The 21763-nt window shown below is 39.8% G+C and overlaps 1 protein-coding gene across 1 annotated transcript in view; it reads right to left on the minus strand.

The window, feature by feature from the left end:
- iqgap1 (IQ motif containing GTPase activating protein 1) overlaps positions 1-20527 on the minus strand; it is a 303190-nt gene extending 282663 nt beyond the window's left edge. The window contains exon 1 of the mRNA XM_051920214.1: positions 20296-20527. Coding sequence (XP_051776174.1) covers positions 20296-20341 — 46 coding nt within the window. The 5' untranslated portion in view covers positions 20342-20527. The remainder of the gene's footprint in view (positions 1-20295) is intronic.
- Positions 20528-21763: the final 1236 nt, after the last annotated feature.

Genomic DNA, 21763 nt, shown 5'->3' on the forward strand with positions numbered 1-21763 from the left:
GGTTCCACTGTATACTGTAATATGGATTTTTGGCCATAATCCCCACAACTCATTGGATATAGATTATAAATATAACTTTTCTCCATAAAGGATGCAAAACAGGGAAGATCAGGTCATTTTCAGGGCATGCTGGGTGTGATTTAGAATTATACGGGGTTATACTACAGTCATCAGGCAGCACTTCATTTTAACCAAGTGTTCGATTCAGTTAACTTCAGTTTATTGTAAATACACCTATACAGGACAATGAAAAACATCTGTTGCTAATCCAACTGGTGAAGCAACATGCAGTGAAAATGCAGCACATGGCAGAATGACATTCCACTGACTTTCCAGTAATCATAATAATGATCTGAATTATATTTTTAGCTTTTTGATGTGTGAAGTACCCAGCATTAATCCAATGCTTTTGTTTTTTTTTTTGTCTCCAATCCTGTGTGGTGGAATTATGCACCACTCACACCTGCTGAAAGTGCTCTGTTCTGCAGTCACCTGGGGTATTGGAAGAAAGGAGGAGATCTTGGAAACCTTTACTGACGACTGTATCAACAGTGTCCAGTTAAACAAAGGGCGACCAGGTGGCCTAAGACATTCAAACGTTCATGATGCAGAAACAGATTACCATCAGACCTATTTGATTTTCTCATTTCTGTTTTCTGTCTGTGGCCTTCCAGGCATTTATTTTTCTCCTGTGGCCATCACAGGAGTTTTTTTTGTTTTCCTCTCCTCCGTGTCAGCTGCTCATATATTCACATTAAGGAATCAAGAATTTAATCTACATTCTAAATCAACTGAAACCGCTATGGACCGTTTATTTGTTTTTATAGGTCTTCATTAAACTTTAATATCAAACTGTTTCTACTAAATGGGTTGTCTAGGTAAAATGTAGATACGTACTATATATACTTATTTTTATATATATTAATATTAACTAGATCTGGTTGTTCTATTGTCAACCTTAATGTATAAATACTTTAATTAGAAAACCTTTTTTTCTGATAAGAGTGAAGGTTTGTTTTGCACTTTAGTGGTTAATGATGCTTAACAATACCTGGTTGATTTTGTATTTAGTATACCTACATTTAATTAGAAATTATTGTATTAATTAATGATAATAATCCAAGTAAATGTGATAGATCTTTGTTTTTGTTTATTAATCTGTAGAAAGCACCTTTAGTTGTATGAAAATGTATGATAAGGTACTAATTAATAAAGTTATTAATAATATTATTAAAAAAAATCTAAGTCTGAATTAGCATAAGCCACCCTAATTCGTGGAGTTCATAAGAAATGTAATGATTTACTTCATGAGGTAGAAGTACATAAGAATAGTTGCATCAAATATTTGAAATATTGAAATGTATTTAACCTTCTATGAGTGGCTCCTCGATGGCTAGGACTACCAGTAAAGAATCAAAAATCAAAAATATATTCATGATCAACAACTTCAAAACCGCATATAACACTCCTCCACATGCCTGTATTACCAATCCCCATTTTTAGAAGTTTTGTGAAAAGAAGAAATGTTTTGGTATACACGTTTATTTCCTTTATGTGCATTGGAACAACACAAAAAAACAGATAAAAAGCCAAAACTGACATCATTTCACACAAAACTCAAAAACCGGGCTGGACAAAATTATTGGCACCCTCTACTTAATATTTGGTTGCACACCCTTTGGAAAAAATAACTGAAATCAAGCACTTCCTATAACCATCAACAAGCTTGTTACACCTCTCAACTGGAATTTCCGACCACTCTTCTTTTGCAAACTGCTCAAGGTTTCTCAGATTTGAAGGGCGCCTTCTCCCAACAGCAATTTTGAGATAAGTGTTCAATCGGATTTAGATCCGGACTCATTGCTGGCCACTTCAGAACTCTCCAGCGCTTTGTCTTCAACCATTTCCGAGTGCTTTTAGAGGTATGTTTGGGGTCATTGTCCTGCTGGAACACCCATGACCTCTGACGCAGACCCAGCTTTCTGACACTGGGCCCTACATTGCGCCCCAGTATCTTTTGGTAGTCTTCAGATTTCATGATGCCTTGCATACAGTCAAGGCATCCAGTGCCAGAGGAAGCAAAACATCCCCAAAACATCTTAGAACCTCCACCATGTTTGACTGTAGGTACTGTGTTCTTTTCTTCGTAGGCCTCATTCCATTTTCTGTAAACAGTAGAATGATGAGCTTTACCAAAAAGCTCTACCATGGTCTCATCTGTCCACAAGACGTTCGCCCAGAAGTATTTTGGCTACCTCAAGTACAGTAATCCCTCGCTATATCGCGCTTCAACTTTCGCGGCTTCACTCTATCGCGGATTTTATATGTAAGTATATTTAAATATATATAAAGGATTTTTTGCTGGTTCGCGGATTTCTGCGGACAATGGGTCTTTTAATTTCTGGTACATGCTTCCTCAGTTGGTTTGCCCAGTTGATTTCATACAAGGGACGCTACTGGCAGATGGATGAGAAGCTACCCAACCAGAGCGCGTATTACGTATTAAATAAAAACTCCTCAAATATATTGTGAGCACGAGGGCTGTTCGCACCCCTAGAGGATACGGCCACTCCTCAAAAAACGCTGAAAGATTACCTTCACATTGCTGCCATCCTTGCTGGGCTTACATGTGGCTGCTTTGTCAAGCGATATGCTTCCCGCATGGTGCTTCGCATACTTAAAAGATCAAACAGCACGTATTGATTTTTGATTGTTTGCTTTTCTCTCTCTCTCTCGCTCTGACATTCTCTGCTCCTGACGGAGGGGCTGTGAGCAGGGGGGCTGTTCGCACCCCTAGACGATACGGACGCTCATCTAAAAATGCTGAAAGATTATCTTCACATTGCTCCCTTCTGTGCAGCTGCTTTGTAAAGCGACATGCTTCCCGCACGGTGCTTTGCATACTTAAAAGCTTGAACGGCACGTATTGATTTTTGATTGTTTGTTTTTCTCTGTCTCTCTCACTCTCTCTGACATTATCTGCTCCTGACGGAGGGGGTGTGAGCAGAGGGGCTGTTCGCACATTGGCCTAGAGGATACGGATGCTCCTCTAAAAAATGCTGAAAGACTACCTTCACTTTGCTCTATTTCTTGCAGCTGCTTTGTCCAGCGGTGCTTCGCATACTTAAAAGCCAAACAGCCCTATTGATTTTTGATTGTTTGCTTTTTTCTCTCTCTCTGACATTCTCTGCTCCTGACGCGCACTCCTTTGAAGAGGAACATATGTTTGCATTCTTTTAATTGTGAGACGGAACTGTCATCTCTGTCCTGTCATGGAGCACAGTTTAAACTTTTGAAAAAGAGACAAATGTTTGTTTGCAGTGTTTGAATAAAGTTGCTGTCTCTCTACAACCTGCTGTGTTTCTGTGCAAATCTATGACCCAAGCATGACAATATAAAAATAACCATATAAACATATGGTTTCTACTTCGCGAATTTTCACCTTTCCCAGGGGTTCTGGAATGCAACCCCCACGATCGAGGAGGGATTACTGTACATTTTGGCAAACTCCAGTCTGGCTTTTTTATGTTTCTGTGTCAGCAGTGGGGTCCTCCTGGCTCTCCTGCCATAGCGTTTCATTTTGTTCAGATGTCGACGGATATTTCGAGCTGACACTGTTGCACCCCGAGTCTGCAGAACAGCTTGAATATGTTTTGAAGTTGATTGGGGCTGTTTATCCACCATTCAGACTATCCTTCGTTGCAGTCTTCTATCAATTTTTCTCTTCCATCCACGTCCAGGGAGATTAGCTACAGTGCCATGTATTGTGAACTTCTTGATTATGCTGCGCACAGTGGACAAAGGAACATGAAGATCTCTGGAGATGGACTTGTAGCCTTGAGATTGTTAATATTTTTCCACAATTTTTGTTCTCAAGTCCTCAGACAATTCTCTGCTCTTCCTTCTGTTCTCCATGCTTAGTGTGGCGCACTCAGACACACAACAGAAAGGTTGAGTCAACTTATTCTCCATTCTAACTGGCTTCAGGTGTGATTGCTATATTGCCAGCACTTGTTTCTTTCCACAGGTGAGTTCAAATGAGCATTATATGCTTGAAATAAAATGATTTATCCACAATTTTTAAAGGGTGCCAATAATTTTGTGCGGCCCATTTTTGCAATTCTATGTGACAAGATGTCAGATTTGGCTTTGTTTCTCTGTTTATTTGTGTTGTTCCAATGCACATAAAGGAAATAAACATGTATATACAAAAACATTTGTAATTGCAATAATTTTCTGGGAGAAATGGTGCATTTTCTGGGAAAATTCCAGGGGTGCCGATAATTTCAGCCATGACTGTAAGTGATTTTAAAGTGTTCATAATGATATGCATATTTAAACTGTACAAAAAATTTCAGATATACACATGCAACTTGCATTGGATAGAATTAAAAAACAGTAAGACAGAAACTGAACTGAGAGTGCAAAATCATTGATAGTCCAGGTGCTTAAATAATAAAGTTTGCGTTGTTATTACATTTAAAAAAAAAAACATGCTTTAAAGATTTGGAACTGAAGGCTTAATAAATTTTCATCTGTTCTGGTCCACAAAAACATTTGGATGGTGTGCTCAATAAAAACAGCAGGGCAAAACATGCACTACATTTCCTTAATATTTTCTGTTTTTCCTAATGCTTGGCCTGCAAATGCTAAAAAAAACTCCTAAAAAATTAGACTGTCAAAAATAATTTTATCGCACTTACCAATTCTAGTTGGATTGGAACTTCCCAAATCTAACATAACTGTAACCATGTGTCACACTAAAACACAAAGTTACAATATATTCATAAATAATTTAATAAATACACTCCTAACCTCAAATCCAATAGAACATCCTCAAACAAACTTCATTTACACATTACATGTGGTTCCCTTCCCAGCCCTACTTCAAACAGGTTATACCCAGCAAACATTCAGACACACCCATAAACAAAGCATTTTTTCTACTTGACATACTCAAAGCAGCAAAGGCTTCCAAGACCAGGCTCTTTATGAGGCCTGCCCTAAGACAATTTCATTTACTACAGGTTCTGTTCAAACATGTACTGTACCTTCCACTCATTTAGCATAGTTTGAGCCATACCTTGAGCCATTTTTTCCTCTGACTCCCAACATGTTCACTAGTGGAACAATTTTGAACTACTGAGTATATGTTCAGGTATGTGATCTGTGCACCATTTTCTTAATCTGCTTTAACCCTTACTGGTTTGCAAGTATAGGTGTCTATCCTGGAAGCACACATAAAGCATGAGAGGACACAATGTGATCCTTTGGTATCCTTACATAAACCCACACAACTGACCCTTAAACTCTAAATTTAGAATAGCCAGTTAACCTGAAAATTCAGATAAACAAAAGCAGACATGAGAAGCATACAGTATGCACAGATATGGTGACTACATTGGGAAACAATCTTGTGCCAATAGGATATGAGTAGAGATGCACGATATATCAGAAACTGGATTGTTATCAGCCAATGTTCATTAAAAATTACGACATTGAAATCAGTCAGATGTGTACATTTAAACTAATACAGTCAACCAATATAATTTGGGTTTATCAACATTGTCAGTTTACTAAATAATTAAACGTTGCTTTCACTGTACGGTGAGGCAGACATTAAGCTGCAGAAAAATATGCAAGTAAGCACATCTCCTTACGGTCACACAAAAAAAAAAAAAAAAAACCATGGGGTTTCCTAGTTTTGCTGGCAGGAGCACTACGTGTCTTGTTTATTCATTGGGCAGATAACGTTATTAAAGCAGCATGTCAGCCACGCGGTCATATTTTTCTGTGAAAAACTAAGACAACAGAGTTGCTATCTGCTCTACCTGCAAAAATAAAATAATGCGAGGAGACTTTAGAATTAAATCTTACAACACCAAAAATGTAATTACCCATTTGAAGAACCACCATAACGAATTATACACAGAATTTCTAGCAACTAATGCTACCAAAACTAAAGTTAAATCAGACGCTAGCGTTAGCCTCATACAGCAAGATGTGTAGACATTTCCTCAAGACAGCTCCAGAGCTAAAGGCATAACTACTAAAATAATGGAAATGAACGCACTCGATGACCAACCTTTTTCCCTAGCTGAGGACGAGAGATTCTAACAGCTACTACATCATTTAGAACCTCTGCACATTCTTCCTAGCCTGGGATACTATGCAGATGTCTCACTGCCTGCATTATATGATGTAATGACAACACATGTCCACAAGCTTTTAAGAAACAATTTCACCAAGCATTAGTTTCACTACAGATATGTGGAGCTAAGAGGTCAGCCCCATGAGTTTGTTGAATCTAATGGCACACTGGATTGACGAAAATTTTGAGGGAAAAAGAGTGGTGTTGCACACTAATGAGTTCTCTGGTTCTCATTCTGCAACTTTCATTGCACAAGCTTTCGATTTCATGTTAACAAAGTGGAACATTTCAAAAAGCAATGTGCACGTTGTGCTTCATGACAACACTTGCAATATGGCAAATGCTATGGAAGAAAGTGGCATTAAAAGTTTAAGCTGCATGGCTCACACTTTGTAGCTTGCTGTAAATGAAGGCTTATTGAGCCAGAGAAGCATCTCCAACTGTTTTGTCATTGGAAGGCGAATGGTTACTCATTTTAAGCACTCACAGCTCGCTATTTCGCGGCTGACAGAAATACAAACAGACCCTGCTACCCCAACAAGAATGCTTCAGCAGGACGTGCCAATTCATTGGAACAACACGTATATGCCAAAAAGTCTGATTGATCAGAAGCGCACTCTTGCTGCGTATGGTGCTGAATACAAGCTTTCTGCCTCTCTCACGGTGCCTCAGTGGGGACTTGTAGAAAACATGAATACTCTACTTTCACCATTCGAACAACTTACTAAAGACATAAGCGAGCATTCATTTAGAATTGTGATTACACACATATATAATGTGATTCTGTCTGTTGAAGTGCTTAAAAGTCTGCTTAGCAAGAGTGGCAAGACAGATTCCAGAGTTCAGATGGCGAAAATCACACTTTTGGAGGCTCTCACAAAATGCTTCCAGTGGTGCATTCTCCGAGCATCTATGCTATCTATCTACTGTCTTTGATTCACGGTACACAGATCGATTTTATGACCAAGATACCAAAAAATACCCGCAAGAAGCACTTGAGAAACAACTGGTCGAGATGTCAGCTGGTGAAGGAGATGCAGAGAGCAATAGCGAACCACAAGAGAAAAAGATTTGCACTCGGAGAGATGTTGCTGCTTCCTTGCTGGAGATGTATGAAGAAATTCTTGAAGAAAATTCATATGCGGCTACAAAATCACATTCAACTGCCGCGGAGTTAAATTAACAGAATCATAAAATTATTAACAATAATCATACTAATTAGGATGACCAAACATCCCCCCCAAAAAAAACCAAAAAACTCACAAGCCATACACTGCAGATTCCTAATATCCAATCAGTATCATCATATTTGCCGGAAACTCACAGTCGGCACTGCGAGGTAGCTTGCTGGGACTTTGCATAACTTAAGTGCAAGGCAAACTGCTCCGCAAACATTAGTTGAGAAGAAAAGGAACACGTTAATGACATCACCTCGCCTTTTTAGTCAGGTTTTTACACTTTGTTTGCCAGATTGCCTGAACAACTGTTATTGCAGCAGCACAGTTTGTGGGTTTTTCCATTTTAGACAGTCTCTGTGGAAATATATTGGAGGAATTTAATTTAGGAACAGGTTCACCTGCATGCTTGAATGCAGCTTCAAGTTTTGTACCTTGTGAAAGATGTGTCTCCTGTTTTTAAACTGTAAAAGATTTTAAGGCAAGATCTACTCCAGTTTTAAAACAAAATCACCCTAAAATATACAGTAGTCTCTCAATATTTGAAGGCACACCTGTGTTACAAAGTGTTTCATTGTGGAACAGCTTGTGCTGCATCTCTTAAAAGTGCATCTGCATCACACTTTATAGAATGCCCTTTATATGACCCAAATCATTATACATCAAGCTTTCAACATCACAAGTTTTAATTAATGGCAGTGGTTGGTACAGGCGGTTGTCCTGTTTTTCTTTACCACATATATGGTCAACATAATAATTATTTATTATTTTTTTATTATAATATAGGTAAACATTTGTAAACTTGTCAACCAAGCGCAGAATAACTATCTCAGCGAGCCCCCTCTCTCCAGAAATAACTGCACCCTCCAGTATTGGAAAAGCAAAGCAGCCCATTTCCCAACCTTGGCCAAGGCAGCGATACAAGTATGTATTGGCGCCTTGTACCTGTGTAGACAGTGAACGCCTTTTTTCAACTGTGTCAAATCTCTCTATTATAAAAAAAAAAAAATCCTGGGAGGGAGACGAGACACGATCTTCTCGGAAGACAATTTGCCGTCCTGCGAGAGACACTTTAACGTCACATGAGAAAAGGCTGTGAGACAACATTTAAAACAAGTTCAAGAACACGCAGCTAGCCAGCAGATGATCCGACCACTTAGCATGCATTCAAACCCACCTTTCAAAACGCGAGCAGCAGAGACGTGAAGTGGCAAAAGGACAGCTGCTGTACAGGCGTTTAAATGATCAACGTGCAGCGCAACAAAAAGAACACGCAGCTCGCCAGCAGCAGCAGAAAGACAGCAGATGATCCAACGGCATCTCCTTAGCGTGTGTTCACTTACTTAAAGTAATACTTTGGCCTCCGCCCCTGCTCACTTCGCTTGCCAAACCACAGGTTTGTTTTTCCGGAAATACAATTTAAAGAGATTGTTTATTTCATGGGAATTATTACATATGCATTATGTTCACTTTTACTTTAAAACTTCAGTAAAAACAATATTTGGAATTAACTTTTCTGATATAAATTTATGGTTCTCCACTGTTAAATTTTCATCTGCGGTTATCTCTTTCTTTACCTCTGATTTGTTAATTTTTTGTGGAAGTCCAGATTGCTGCATTGTTAAATCTTCTGCTTCTAACAATTCTTTGATGATCGAAAGAGCTGTTTGTTCATTCGCCTTTTCAGATAATGGTCCTTTGAACGCTTCCCATAATTGTAAAGCATCAACTTCACCTCTCATAATTAAGTATACGAAGAAGTGTCTTAATTTGTCAGGCATCATTACAGAAGTGGCATCAGACATCATTTCAAACATATAGTTGTCCGATTTACATAACTCAGCTGCTCGTGCCGCTTCTTGAAAGGTACTGTATGTAGTTCCATCTATAGTCAGAACATCTTTATACGACGAATCGATACTCCTTTCAATTCATACAATTTTAAATGAAACTGTTCGATATCTTTTGGTGATACAATATTTAATCGAGCAACACTTTTGCAATTCATTTTTCTTGGATGCCACACTCTTTTGTTTCTGCCATGTGTAATATTGAGGAATTTGAGCATACGTATATGCTTTTGCATTTACATCTGTTTTATTAAGTTAAAAATAAGCCAATAATTTCGTATTTCTATTTTTCACCACCTCTAAAGCTTCTGCTTCTTCACCCTCTTTAAATTGAATCATATTCTGATCTGGTAAATGAATCGGTAATAATTCAACAGAATGACTTCGACCGTGCATTGGCAATTCCATTAAATCCCACCCGCTTTCCATTGCACTGACGTACCGAGTATCTAAATATGCTTGAACTTCGTCCTGAGACTGTTCTTTCGATAAAGTTACACGTACGCTATCATGCCCTTTATGAATGTACTTGTAGATGTACTTAATACTCATAACCGATGCACAATACTCGACATTAATCTGACAATCGAATCGTTTGAGCAAATACGGGTTATATATGTTACATTCATTGAATTATCAAGCATCACAATTTTACCATCTTTCTTTCCATGATAAGTGTGTTGTTTGTGATGTTTATCTCTGCGGTGATAATCAGGAATGCCAGCCTTCTGTTGTATGAACGAACGCTTTTGGAAATTTCTTTAAATACTTTTTTTCTTTTGAGTCCCAACATACTGAATCTTTTAAATGTGGTCTGTGAGACATGTGTTTAATGACTTTGTACCATAATTCAGGATAGGTTTCTCTGTTTGGAATTTCAGCACAGACAAACCGATCCATATCATCAGCAGTTAATAATTTATTTTGCAAAGTAACCAATAAATGCATGTGAGGCAAACCCCATTTTTGAAATTCGATCGTGTAAATGTATGATCTGATTTCACCGTTTTGAGTTCAGTCAATAAAAATAAGACTTTCTGATAAAACAATCTACTTATGAAAGTGGGAATATCCACAGCTGATGTAGCTGGTGGCATTTTTCTCAAGAATCTGCGGATTTCTGGCCATTTTAATAAATAAATCTGGCCGACCGATAGTTCGGGATATTGCCATTGCATTATGATATAACTGGTGTAATGCTCTTGGACTACCTTGAGATGACGATGGTAATATTACTGCTTTACCTATTTTTAATTTGTCTGAACTATTGATATTTGAATGTTGAACATGATCAATGAGATCTTGCATATGTTCCATTCTAAGTTTTGCTTGATTCGATTTAATAAAGATGATTAGCTTTGACTTTTAGATACACATTTATAATATAACTAGCCAACCCGCGGCATACCATACGCCGCATAATCAGGCCGCTTTTTTAATGATTTTTAAGCACAGGGAAAAAATTTACATTTGAAAAATCCAGAGGCGAGGGGAAGGACGGCCATTACGCCCCATCCGTCATGCTAGTCTGCTGATTTCTCATTCAGTAACCTGTGAGTAGTGATGGGCGGGGTGAAGCCTCGCGAAGCATCAACACATTTGAAGCAATTGTGTCGGAAATCGTATTGAAGCTTCGAAGCATTTGACACTCACCTCTCTCGTGACACCTCCTGGCCATTTTCATTAACGTTACAGAAACTTATGATACACTTCAATGACGTCTGTTAAAAGTCGTATTGCTTTTATTTTTTCGTAGCTACAGACTGACAACGAAGAGAAGGGTTCGTCAGCAGCTTGTAGTGTGTGATGTCTAAAAAATATAACTAACGCTGACAGGCAGAATGCACTATACGATAGCAAGAGTTAAACAAAATAAGACGCCTCACCTCATGCATTCCCGGCTCTTTCAATTAGTATTTACCTTTGCACTGTATCATTATAATCGCTCCTGTTATTAGTATTATAATTAACCCTGATCTTTTCTTGAGATCACATTTAATAGCCTTAAATGTTTTCTTTGCTCTGTCTTAATTAAAACGGAGTAGATAGAAAATAAAGGTTTATCCCTGTACTTTGCCATGATATAGGTAAGCACATTTGAGAAAATGTGAAATCCTTAAATCACAGATGTCATTATTCGATCAAGTATTAAAATCTGCAGTGCTTCGAAAGCTCGACACAGTGTTGAAACCTGAGTATCGAGCGGCCCATCACTACCTGTGAGTCACGTAGAGTTTTCATTGTTGTTTGCGATTCTGGCCGCTTTTCACGTACTGAGTTGTTCCGGAGTCACAGTTGAGAAACAGTTTTTTAATGTCTTTTAAGCACAGGGGAAAAAATGAACATGTGGCCCAGTGCATTCTTTAACTGCCTTGTGGCGCTGTAGTAGTATGGCTGCTTTGCAGTAAGGAGACAGTGGAAGATTGTGGGTTCGCTTCGCGGTTCCTCCCTGTGTGGATAGCAAATTATCCGCGACAAACAAACTGTTTTACACGCTGCAAACCAATCCGTGCCGCTTTTTCAATGTTTTTTAAGCAGAGGGAAAAAAATGAACATTTGCAAAATCCGTAACGCTGCTTTCAGTAAGTACAATGCACACGCATTTAATTTGTCAGCCACTTTTTGCCAGCTGTCTTTTCTGGTTTGGGCCGCTTTTGCAGTGTTACCTCTTGTGTATATCTTGAAATCCTTCGAGTTGCTAATTAACTAACTAACACCCACCCACTCAGCTTGTGTGAAAAAAATGCGCCCGTTCTTTCATCATTTTGTTGCAGCCTATCAAAGACTTGCTGATCATGTTTTGTAGACTCAATATATATTGGCTTTTCACTCCGCGCGAGGGCGTGCATTCATCTTGGATTATTACATCTTGCTAGACTAATCTGCTACACGGCTGCGTTTGAAAAATCAACTTATCCCGGATGAGTTTCACCGGCATTAATGATTAGGAATCTGGTTGGAACAAAACCCTGCAGCCACAGGGGTTCACCAGGACCGAGTTTGGCAAACACTGCTGAACAGAGACGAAACCGACTCAGGTGAGGAGTGGGGGCGGGCAAAGTAGTTGTAGCTATTGATTATTCAGTGTTGTTTGCCTGGGTGTCTGATCTGCTCAACAAGATTATAAATAAAAGGAAAACAATGTGAAGGCAATGTCACAGGTGATCCTGTGGTATAGCGGGTCCACAGCTCCCCTTCAAAAGCCCATTTTTAAATAAATAATCATCGCACTCACAGTGTAGCGAGGGGCGTGGAAGTGTGGCTGAAATGGCTGAAATGGTTTCCGGGTATACCCGAAGCGGGCATTTCTCCCCTGTGCAGTGTGTGAGCGAGTGAGGAGAGAGAGAGAAAGCCGGTACGTTAGAGTGAGCGAGAGCAGGCTCGAAGGCAATGTGTTCCTGTGGTATAGCGGGTCCATAGCTCACCTTCAAAGGGCCATTTTTAATCAGGCGACTGACAGTAGTGGAGTCAGGCACAGAGAAGGTCAGCTGCAGAGAGAGCGTCTCGACTGTTGCAGGGCCTGAAGCAGGTGAGACGCTAATGAAAAAGAGGCACAGGGCTTATTGGTTTTTAAAGACTGCTTCCTTCATTGTGTTTTAACTTCAGTTTTAAAGGATTGCGCGGCTCTCTCTTGCGCTGCCTGTGTGTGCCTCTGTCTCTCTGTGGCGCGGCCTCTGTGTGTGTGCGTGGCTCTCTCTCGCGCTGCCTCTGTGTGTGTGCGTGGCTCTCTCTCGCGCTGCCTCTGTGTGTGTGTGTGAATGTGTGTGCGTGGCTCTCTCGCGCGCTGTGTGTGTGTGTGTGTGTGTGTGTGGCTCTCTCTCGCTCGCGCGCTGTGTGCGCGTGTCTCTCTCGTGCGCTGCCTGTGTGTGTGCGGCTCTCTCTCACGCGCTGCGTGCGTGTGTGCCTCTCTCTCGCACGCGCTGCCTGTGTGTGTGCGTGGCTCTCTCTCGTGTGTGTGGCTCTCTCTCACGCGCTGTGTGTGCGTGCGTGCGTGGCTCTCTCTCACGATCTGTGCGCGTGCGTGCGTGGCTCTCTCTCACGCTCTGTGTGTGTGTGGCTCTCTCGCGTGCGTGCGTGCGTGGCGCTCTCTCGCGCGCGCTGTGTCTCTGTGTGTGTGCGTGGCTCTCTCTCGTTCGTGTGTGTGTGTGTGTGTGCGTGCGCGTGGCTCTCTCGTGTGTGTGTGTGTGTGTGTGTGCGCGCGTGCGTGGCTCGCTCTCTCTCTGGCGTTGCCTCTCTGTGTGTGTGCGGCTGTCTCTCTCACGCTGCCTGTGTATGCCTCTGTCTCTCTCTGGCGTTGCCTCTGTGTGTGTGTGTGTGCCTCTGTCTCTGCGTGTGCCTCTGTTGCTGCCTGTGTGTGCGCGCGGCTCTCTCTCTCACGCTGCCTGTGTGTGCCTCTGTCTCTCTCTGGCGCTGCCTCTGTGTGAACCAAGATTCCACTGAGGTTGACTAATGAAAAGGCAACGTGGCTCAGAGCTGCAAGTGGACTGTGGCACAGACAAACAGAAATGACAGCATGTTTTTCGAGGCGTCGCGTCCGAGTTGGTGGGCGTGGCTGTGATTTTTTCATCGTATCCAATGGTCTAAGAGTTGGTCGGCATGGCTCCTTCCTGCGTGCGCCATTGGCGTCTTACTTGTCGGCGGTTTAGTGAATCCACGCCCCTTCCGGCATGCTTTCCATGGTTGGCTACTTGTCTTCTGGCTTAGTGAATTATATATATATATAGATATTGTGATAGACGATGCAGATCTTTTTTCTTCGCTTAGTCGTTGCTTACATTCCTTATTATTAGAACTTGCACACAGATTATTACTGTTGTTGTTGTTCTTTGCATTTTTTGGGCATCATTTTCTCTCCAACGCTTTTGGGTCTCTTTTCGATGACCTGGAGTATTTTTTATATAGAGACAGGAAACCTGAAGCCACAGTGGGCCCCTAGGCCCAAGTTTCAGAACCCCTGATCTAGCTTATCACAATGTCTGCACACACACATACAGACATTCGCATTCAAATAGGGCCTAACTGAAATCAGCAAGCAACCTAACATTTGTGTGTGTGGTGCAAGGTTATTATAGTTAACGAAAACTAAAATCAAAACTTAAAACTATTATTAAAAAAACATTTTCGTAAACAAACAAAAAACAAAACAAACTAAACGAAACTATTAAAGAAGCTGGAAAGACTAACAAATAAAATAATTTACTAAAATAATTTTAGTTTTCATTTTTGAACGAATATTCTTGCTGTTAGTTGTTAACCCTTATAACTTTTAACTATAAAACTGAAAGTCATCCACCACGAGCCGCCCGCACATATTCATCCAGTGAACGGCAGCTGGAGACGGAGGGTGGGTGTTCACACAGCATTTGCAGTGACAGAGCGAGCTGAATACGCGCGTAAAGTGTGTGAAAAACAAAGCGGATTTACGCTCTGCCTTTCTTTGTACTTGATGTATATCAAGATGTAATTCAAACGCCTGAAACTGTATGGATTTTTTACTGTATGGACAGAAAAATCACGAGTAACATTTCAGTTTATTTCTCAGGTGCCTGCTTTTTTGTTGATAGCAATTCACCTGCCATTTCGTACACAAAGTATAGAGAAAGTATGGTAATCATGAAAAAAATTCAACCTCAAGATTTTCAATAATCTTGACATTTTAGACCTCCGAGTCCGAAAATAGTTTTTTGGAATTATGTATGTGTGTGTGTGTGTGTATATTGTGAGGGATGGCCGGCCATATATTCTGGCCAACACCTCCAAGCCGCCAGATGGAGTCCTCCCGGCAGCATGGAAGTTCCTCGAATTCCAGCAGGGCCTCATGTACCTTGTAGTTTTTACAACCAGCCATGCTGGATACCATGGGGACCACCAGGAGACGCTGTAGGGAGGCTCAGGGAATACTACGTGCCCTATAACCCGGAAGTGCGTCCTGGTCACATGGACAAAAGGAACGACGTGCTTCAGGGATGAAGAAAGAGTGGTTTTTATCTGGTTATTATTTCAAAGACCACGGGAAACGGCAGATGACCGGTGACTTAACACCATGAAGCGTTGAGTGTACAATGTCATTACCCAAATTCTATGGACAATTGTGTTGCCCCGCGGATAAGTCGATCCTGTTTTTTGAATGAATTTTAAGGCATAAATTTTTCGACTTATACGCGAGTATCTACGGTATGTTTAAAAATATCTGTCCCCATTTTTTCAATGTTTCTCTCTGTTGAAATAGATAGTTGAAATATCATATTCTTTTTGTTCTTGTTCTTGTCCATACTTCTATTACATACTCTTACTCTGCTCAATATGGGTTTACTATTCTTATGGTTGGCTATTAAAGTCTCACTGTCCCTAACCTTCACACTACATGCTTGTTTTTCTTTGTTTTCCTCAATATAGCTAGGTGGGGTCTCCACACTGATTCAAGCCTAAGAGCCTTGGTCTTACTTAGCCCCCATGATTTTCATGGTCACACCTGTCAGAACACAGTAGAATATGTTTTCTAATTTTTTTACATCTTTTCAGGACTGCAGGTGGCAAAAGTCTGCCTGTAAAGTGTTTGTGCCTGAGATGGAATCAGAGATCAAAACGGCTGGTAGAAAATGCCCAGTGTTTGAGATTTTTGAATGCAATATTGAAGGCATTCATTATAAGCACATTGTCGCTAGAGTGGGATATGTTGTGTGCTGTAGACATTTTGAGTAAAAAACCCTCACATCTTAAAATTCACCTAGTTTTCATTACAAATTAGCCAATTATGGGCAATAAAAGGAAAAGGAAAAAAAAGTGTCAACAGTCAGCGCAGATTTTTTCAGCACAAATGACATAGAAAATATTTTAAAAATTATAAAATTGTGTAAAATTGTTCATATTCAGTACCTGGTTTTGATTTTATCAGACAAAAACACAAACCAAATAGTAAACAGTGTTGTGTAGTAAGCTTCCACTAACATTAAACTCATATTATATCCAAACCCGTTAAGTGTACAGTTCTGTCTCATTGTGACACAAAAACTAAACTCCATAGTAGCTCTTTGTACCATAATTACTAAAACAAACTAATATATATATATATAAAAATAAAATAGAAATGTCTTGGTAAAATAAAAATTAAAACTAAAAATTGTGTAAAAATACACAATGAATGAAAACTAAAACTAAACTGAATTTCCAAGTAAGGTCAGAAAAAATATAGAAATAAAAACTAATATAAAAAGGCAAAACTATAATAACCTTGGTGTGGTGAGGAATGTAAACTGGTGCACCAGAAAAACAACCCAAGCAGATGCATCAAAAATGTACAAATTACATGCAGATAATAATTTAGCTTTTGATTTGATTCAGAGCACTGAATATTGGAGACAAATACTGCACCAATGTACCACCCAGTTTCATTTTTACTACAAACCATTTGTTTTTCACTTAATTGAATGGTCTAAATGGGTTGCCTTGATTTCAGCATTAACAGAAAATGTGAAATTTAAAAGAAAGTGTAGACTTTTGATATCTAGGGCATGTTTTTGTAAGATATGTTTCTTTGCATTTACATTTTTTGTCTGGTTTAGGTAAGCCATTATTCCTGGCCACTGCAGGACTATGATTTTGCACCACCAACATAAACATATAGATGTGTTTTTTTAGGAAAGAGCAATAACTCAGTTATTTGCGAGATGAGGCAGAGTGAGAGTGTGTGTTGGTAAGAATTAATACTCTCCTCATGAAGGGAAAAGGGAGTAGCCTTTAAAGCAAACACAGAAATTCATCACACTTAAAACCTAGGCCCACTCTGACAGATAGGTATGTACTTCAGGTCTAGACAGTATGTGGATGGGAAACTACCTTGGAAATGTTTGGGTTGCTGCTGGAAGAGATGTTGGTGAGACCAGCAGGAGGCGCTTACCCTCGGATCGGTGTGGGGATCCCAAAAATTTGAAAGCATTAGGGTTTATCCCAATGTCCTGACTAAATTGCCCATCACAGCCCCATCCATTTCAGCTCTCTAATCAGCCCCGTCTCTCTCTCTCTCACCCCTTCACCACCTAAAAGCTAATATGTGGAGAGTGTACTCGTGCAACAGTTATTGTCGTCACATCATCCAGTTGGGTGCTACACATTAGTGGTGGTTGAAGTTGTTCCCCTCTATCCAAGTTCTTTGAGTATTGAGAAAACCACTATATAAATGTAAAGATTTTAGTGTAATTTGGCAGATGTGCTTGGTCTCTCTCTCTCTCTCTCTCCTAAGTGTGAGATCACCAATGGCAAGACAGATGATATGAAGGTACTAGAGTTAAGAACTTTTTTGAAGAGCCTAGTATAATTTATGACTGGCTAATTTTACTTTCAACTGTCTAAAAGTACACTTAAAATCAAAATCATGCATTGAACCATCGTTAAAACTTGCTTTTTTTACCAGAGGGATCAACTACATTGTATATTCATGAACAAAAGTGCTAGGCACAGACTGTCTCGATTTAGCATATCAGAACACTTTCACATAGCATACAAAATTAACTCATGCTATTAAGGGATACTTGTCATTCTTCCAGAATACACTCAGCAAAATGAAACTAGAGCCCCGAATAAAAACAAACTGTCATGAATATTGCCACCATTTCTAAAAGCAGACACTGAGGATCATAATGGGAGTAGGGAATTTCAATGAAAGACTAGGAGGGGGAACAACAAACATTAAAATTGAATACGTACCATAGTTGCTTTTGCACAAGTACTCATAACCTATTTTAAAGATCTGACTGGACTTCTAAAGGCTGGTCCTCCTTTGCAAAGCATATAAGCTCATTAGATGTTCTCACTTGTTAGTTTGAAAAACCTAAGAAGAATCAATTGCCCCAAAACAGGAAGACAATCTCAAAACTTTCAGGACTTTTTTGTTTTTAACCAAAACAATAAAAATACCTTTATTGCCACCAACACTTCAACAGCCCCCCCCCCCCCCAAAATATAAAAGACATTGAAAAATCCAAAAATTTTGCATTTTACATTTTTTATTTCACACTCATTAAAATACAAACACTTGAATTTTGTGCAGGTAAGAGTCCAGATGGGACCTTACAAACCATAACCAAGTCTATAGAAATAAAAATGCTCATACCATAGGTCAAAAGGAAAAGAACTTGACAGCTACAGTGCTGGGAAGACATTTCACTACTTAACACTTGGGTGTAGTCCTGATTTTAGCATACAGTTAAACTACAATGCAAATGCTGTAAGCCTCCACCACCCTCTCCCAAACTCTTCATTGAATACTCTGACTCTTCAGTCTTTTGACCTTTAGATAAGGCCTATGCAGATATGCAAAAGCACAAAATGTCAGAACAAGTAACTGCCCATTTTTCAAGAACTATGAACTGAATCAACTTTCTAGAAGTTGGGAAAAAAAAACACTTTTCGTTTCTTAGCGTTTAGTTCCAAATAATTTACCTCTCCGATTACCAATGTATTTAGCACAAATAGATAAAAACATTTTTTGCATGTAAACGGTGCTTAGCACAGCTGCCTTACAATGTCACAAACGTGGGTTCGAGTCCCTGTCACTATCATTATCTATGTGGCCATTTCTCCGGGAACTTCGGAATTTCCTTAGCCCAATCCATGTCTGTGGGTTATGTGTGCAAGTAAGCAATTATGCCCCGAGACAGACTGGTGGTCCTTCCACGTTTGTCTCCTGCCTTGAGCTCAGTGTTGCTAGGGATTGACAGCAGCTCAGCTCTTCAGGGCCCTGAAAGCGGGATTGAAAAAATAAATGCATGGCAGGATGTACGGAACGAACGAGTTTAACGGCTCCAGGTAACTTATCGTGTCTATGTTATTGTGGGCTCCCTGCGAGAACTTTTTTGTTTTTTATCCACATAACATACATCAATGGGTTAATGAGACCGGAAATCTCTTCCCGCCCATCTGAATGTAACCCGAAGCAGAAAATGGGAGAGTTCCTGCGTAAAAAAAAAAAAAAAACACGCGTATCACAGTGGCCACCCTGTGCAAGACGACGGAGTTTTCTCCCTTGCCTTTTTTGTAAGTAATGCACTATGCAAACAGGTTGAAATACGTGTATATATACCTGTGGCTACATACATAAATTTGGCTGCTAAACATTCTCATCGACTTTTTTCCTCCTGTAAAGGGAAATCAAACTGCTGCCGCCATCCATTTTCACATGATATCCTAAGTTGAACGTAAAACTACTTGTTTGACAGGCCTAATAAGTGGGCAGATAACTTTTTGCTGACAGTCACCCAAAGTTTTTTTTTCTTTCTTCATACCACGTTAGAGCAACTAAGCACATGAAAGTAAGGAGGGTCACTTAATGGTCAACAGGAATATTTCAACAGTGCTTTTTAACTGCTTGTAGATCCAAGCCCCTTAGTCTTCGTCACCATTGACGATTGTTCCTGGGTGGGAAAAGAAATTCTAACGCATTCACGGGCTGAGTTATTCATATCCACCACCTACAGTTTTAACCGAACATTCGTTGCGGGTCTCGTTAACTGCTCCTTAAATGTAGTATTGTGAATGTGAACAAGACCGAATAAATTACTATGTTCTGTCTAGGTAGTATACACAAACTGTTTACAAAAACGTCGTATGATGCCAGCTTTCAGAAACCGTAGATCATTACTGGCCACATAAAGATTTCCACATCACTCATGTAAACATCTTGACTAAATCATGTTTCGTACATCACAAAGTTGTCCACTTATTTTTAATGCAACCATCATTCGCTCCGGTTTTCTTTTTTTGCCGTTCTAAGGTAAAATGTCTCAGAAACTGTGTGCTCCTGTTCACCTTGAAGGCACAAGAAATGGACGCAACAAGTGGCAGTAATGAGGAAGCACACGTGCTACTCAATGCCACTCTAGAGGAAGGGCGATGGTCCGTCTATGTGCAGAAATAAATCTGAAATAAAAACAAGCGGTTACTGTCTCGCGCATCTGTCTGGGTGCGGAACTGGTGGGACAGGGTGGGGGTTGCCTGTCCGTCGAAACGTCTTGTGCTTAATCGAGATGAGCCATTTCCCCCTTAAAGTATTTAATTATTTTCGAGATAAACCGAAACAATATGCAGATGGCAAAAAGGAAAAAAAAAGTTTGAATAAACTTACAGCCATAACGCGGTCTAAGTCCGTCTGCATCGTCAGAAGTTGACATATCTCTTCAAGATCAGAAAAGCTTCCTTAAAAATACTGTGAACCTTCTAAGACAAAGTTAAACTGCCAACTTTATCTCTATAAAAAAAGTCAATAAATAAATAAATTCTGCGAATTTACGAAGCCTCCTGCGGCCGCAGCAGTTCCTCCACAGTGGCGTCTGCTTGAGATTTTTTCTTCAAGCCCACTGATGTCACTGGGTGTGTTCACCCTAAATTGAAAACCGTGCAGCGATTGCGAAAACACCCACAGTCAAAGCAAAGCAAAGCAAGTGATCAGCGCCATCTCGCGGCTCTCCTCCTAATGTCCATGTACAGCTCCTTAAAATTTGACTTAACCTCGGAAGCAGCAGAGAAAATACCACGATGGATATGGAGGACTATTTTGGACAAAATTAAATAAATAAATAAATGCGCAAATAAATTAAAGTTCTGTGAAATGTGAGCATAAATAAATAAATGTATCATGAAATGAAGCCTTAATAAATAAATGTGCCATGAAATATGTTTTTTGTTGCTTATTTATTTATTTCATTTTGTCCGTAACATTCCTCCAAACCATCATGAAATACGACTTGAAATAAAACTGTCACTTTCACTCGTCAAAGTTGAGAGGGTGGGCTCTAACACACCCTCTAGTTATTGATTTGTTGAGTGTTACCTTCAGCCTAGAGTAATCGAACTATGAGCCATATGATTCTCAAGGTACCAAAGCGCATGCTTAAAGTTGTGCTTGTGAGTGTCCATGGCGAATATGACTGCTACAAAAAGTTGCCCAGAGTTGCTACGTGAAGCGGCAGTTTTAATTCAGGAAGCTCTAACCTCTTCATCCCCTCAGGAATCAGCACATGAGGTTTCAGCTGTAAGTGCCCCACTTGATAGCCGAAGACCTACCCCCACTTTGTTGAGTACTCACTCTACTCCTGTTCAAGATATACTACTGTATTTTAGGTGGCTGTGCTAATAGCGCTGTAAATTTGCAATAGTTATTTGTCTGCAAAATACAAACCTGCCTACAAGTAAACAGAAAGACCTGACGGTAGCCACATCACAAACGAAATATCAGTTGCTGAATACTGAAGAGCTATTAAATCTAACAGAAATATTTTGTGAATGTCGCACAATAGTTCAGTTGGAGCCATCATTTTATAAACATACTCGCCTCTTTATATTCACTTTGTTACACTAGCCAGGTTTCCATCCAAGGAGTTTTTGCGAAAAAATATTTAGCGCTTCAAATTTTTTTACCGATATAGCCGATGGAAATGCTAATTATCGATAAAATGTTGTACATGTCGACATAATATTTTTCCGTTTAACTTTAGCGCATAAATTCTATATCGATACTTCAGATGTCGCAAAAACTACATTGGAAACAGTTTTTGTCGGAAAAAAGGGCTTTAACGCAAATAAATGTGTCACAT

Source organism: Erpetoichthys calabaricus, chromosome 17 (genome assembly GCF_900747795.2).
Source record: "Erpetoichthys calabaricus chromosome 17, fErpCal1.3, whole genome shotgun sequence".
NCBI lineage: Eukaryota > Metazoa > Chordata > Cladistia > Polypteriformes > Polypteridae > Erpetoichthys > Erpetoichthys calabaricus.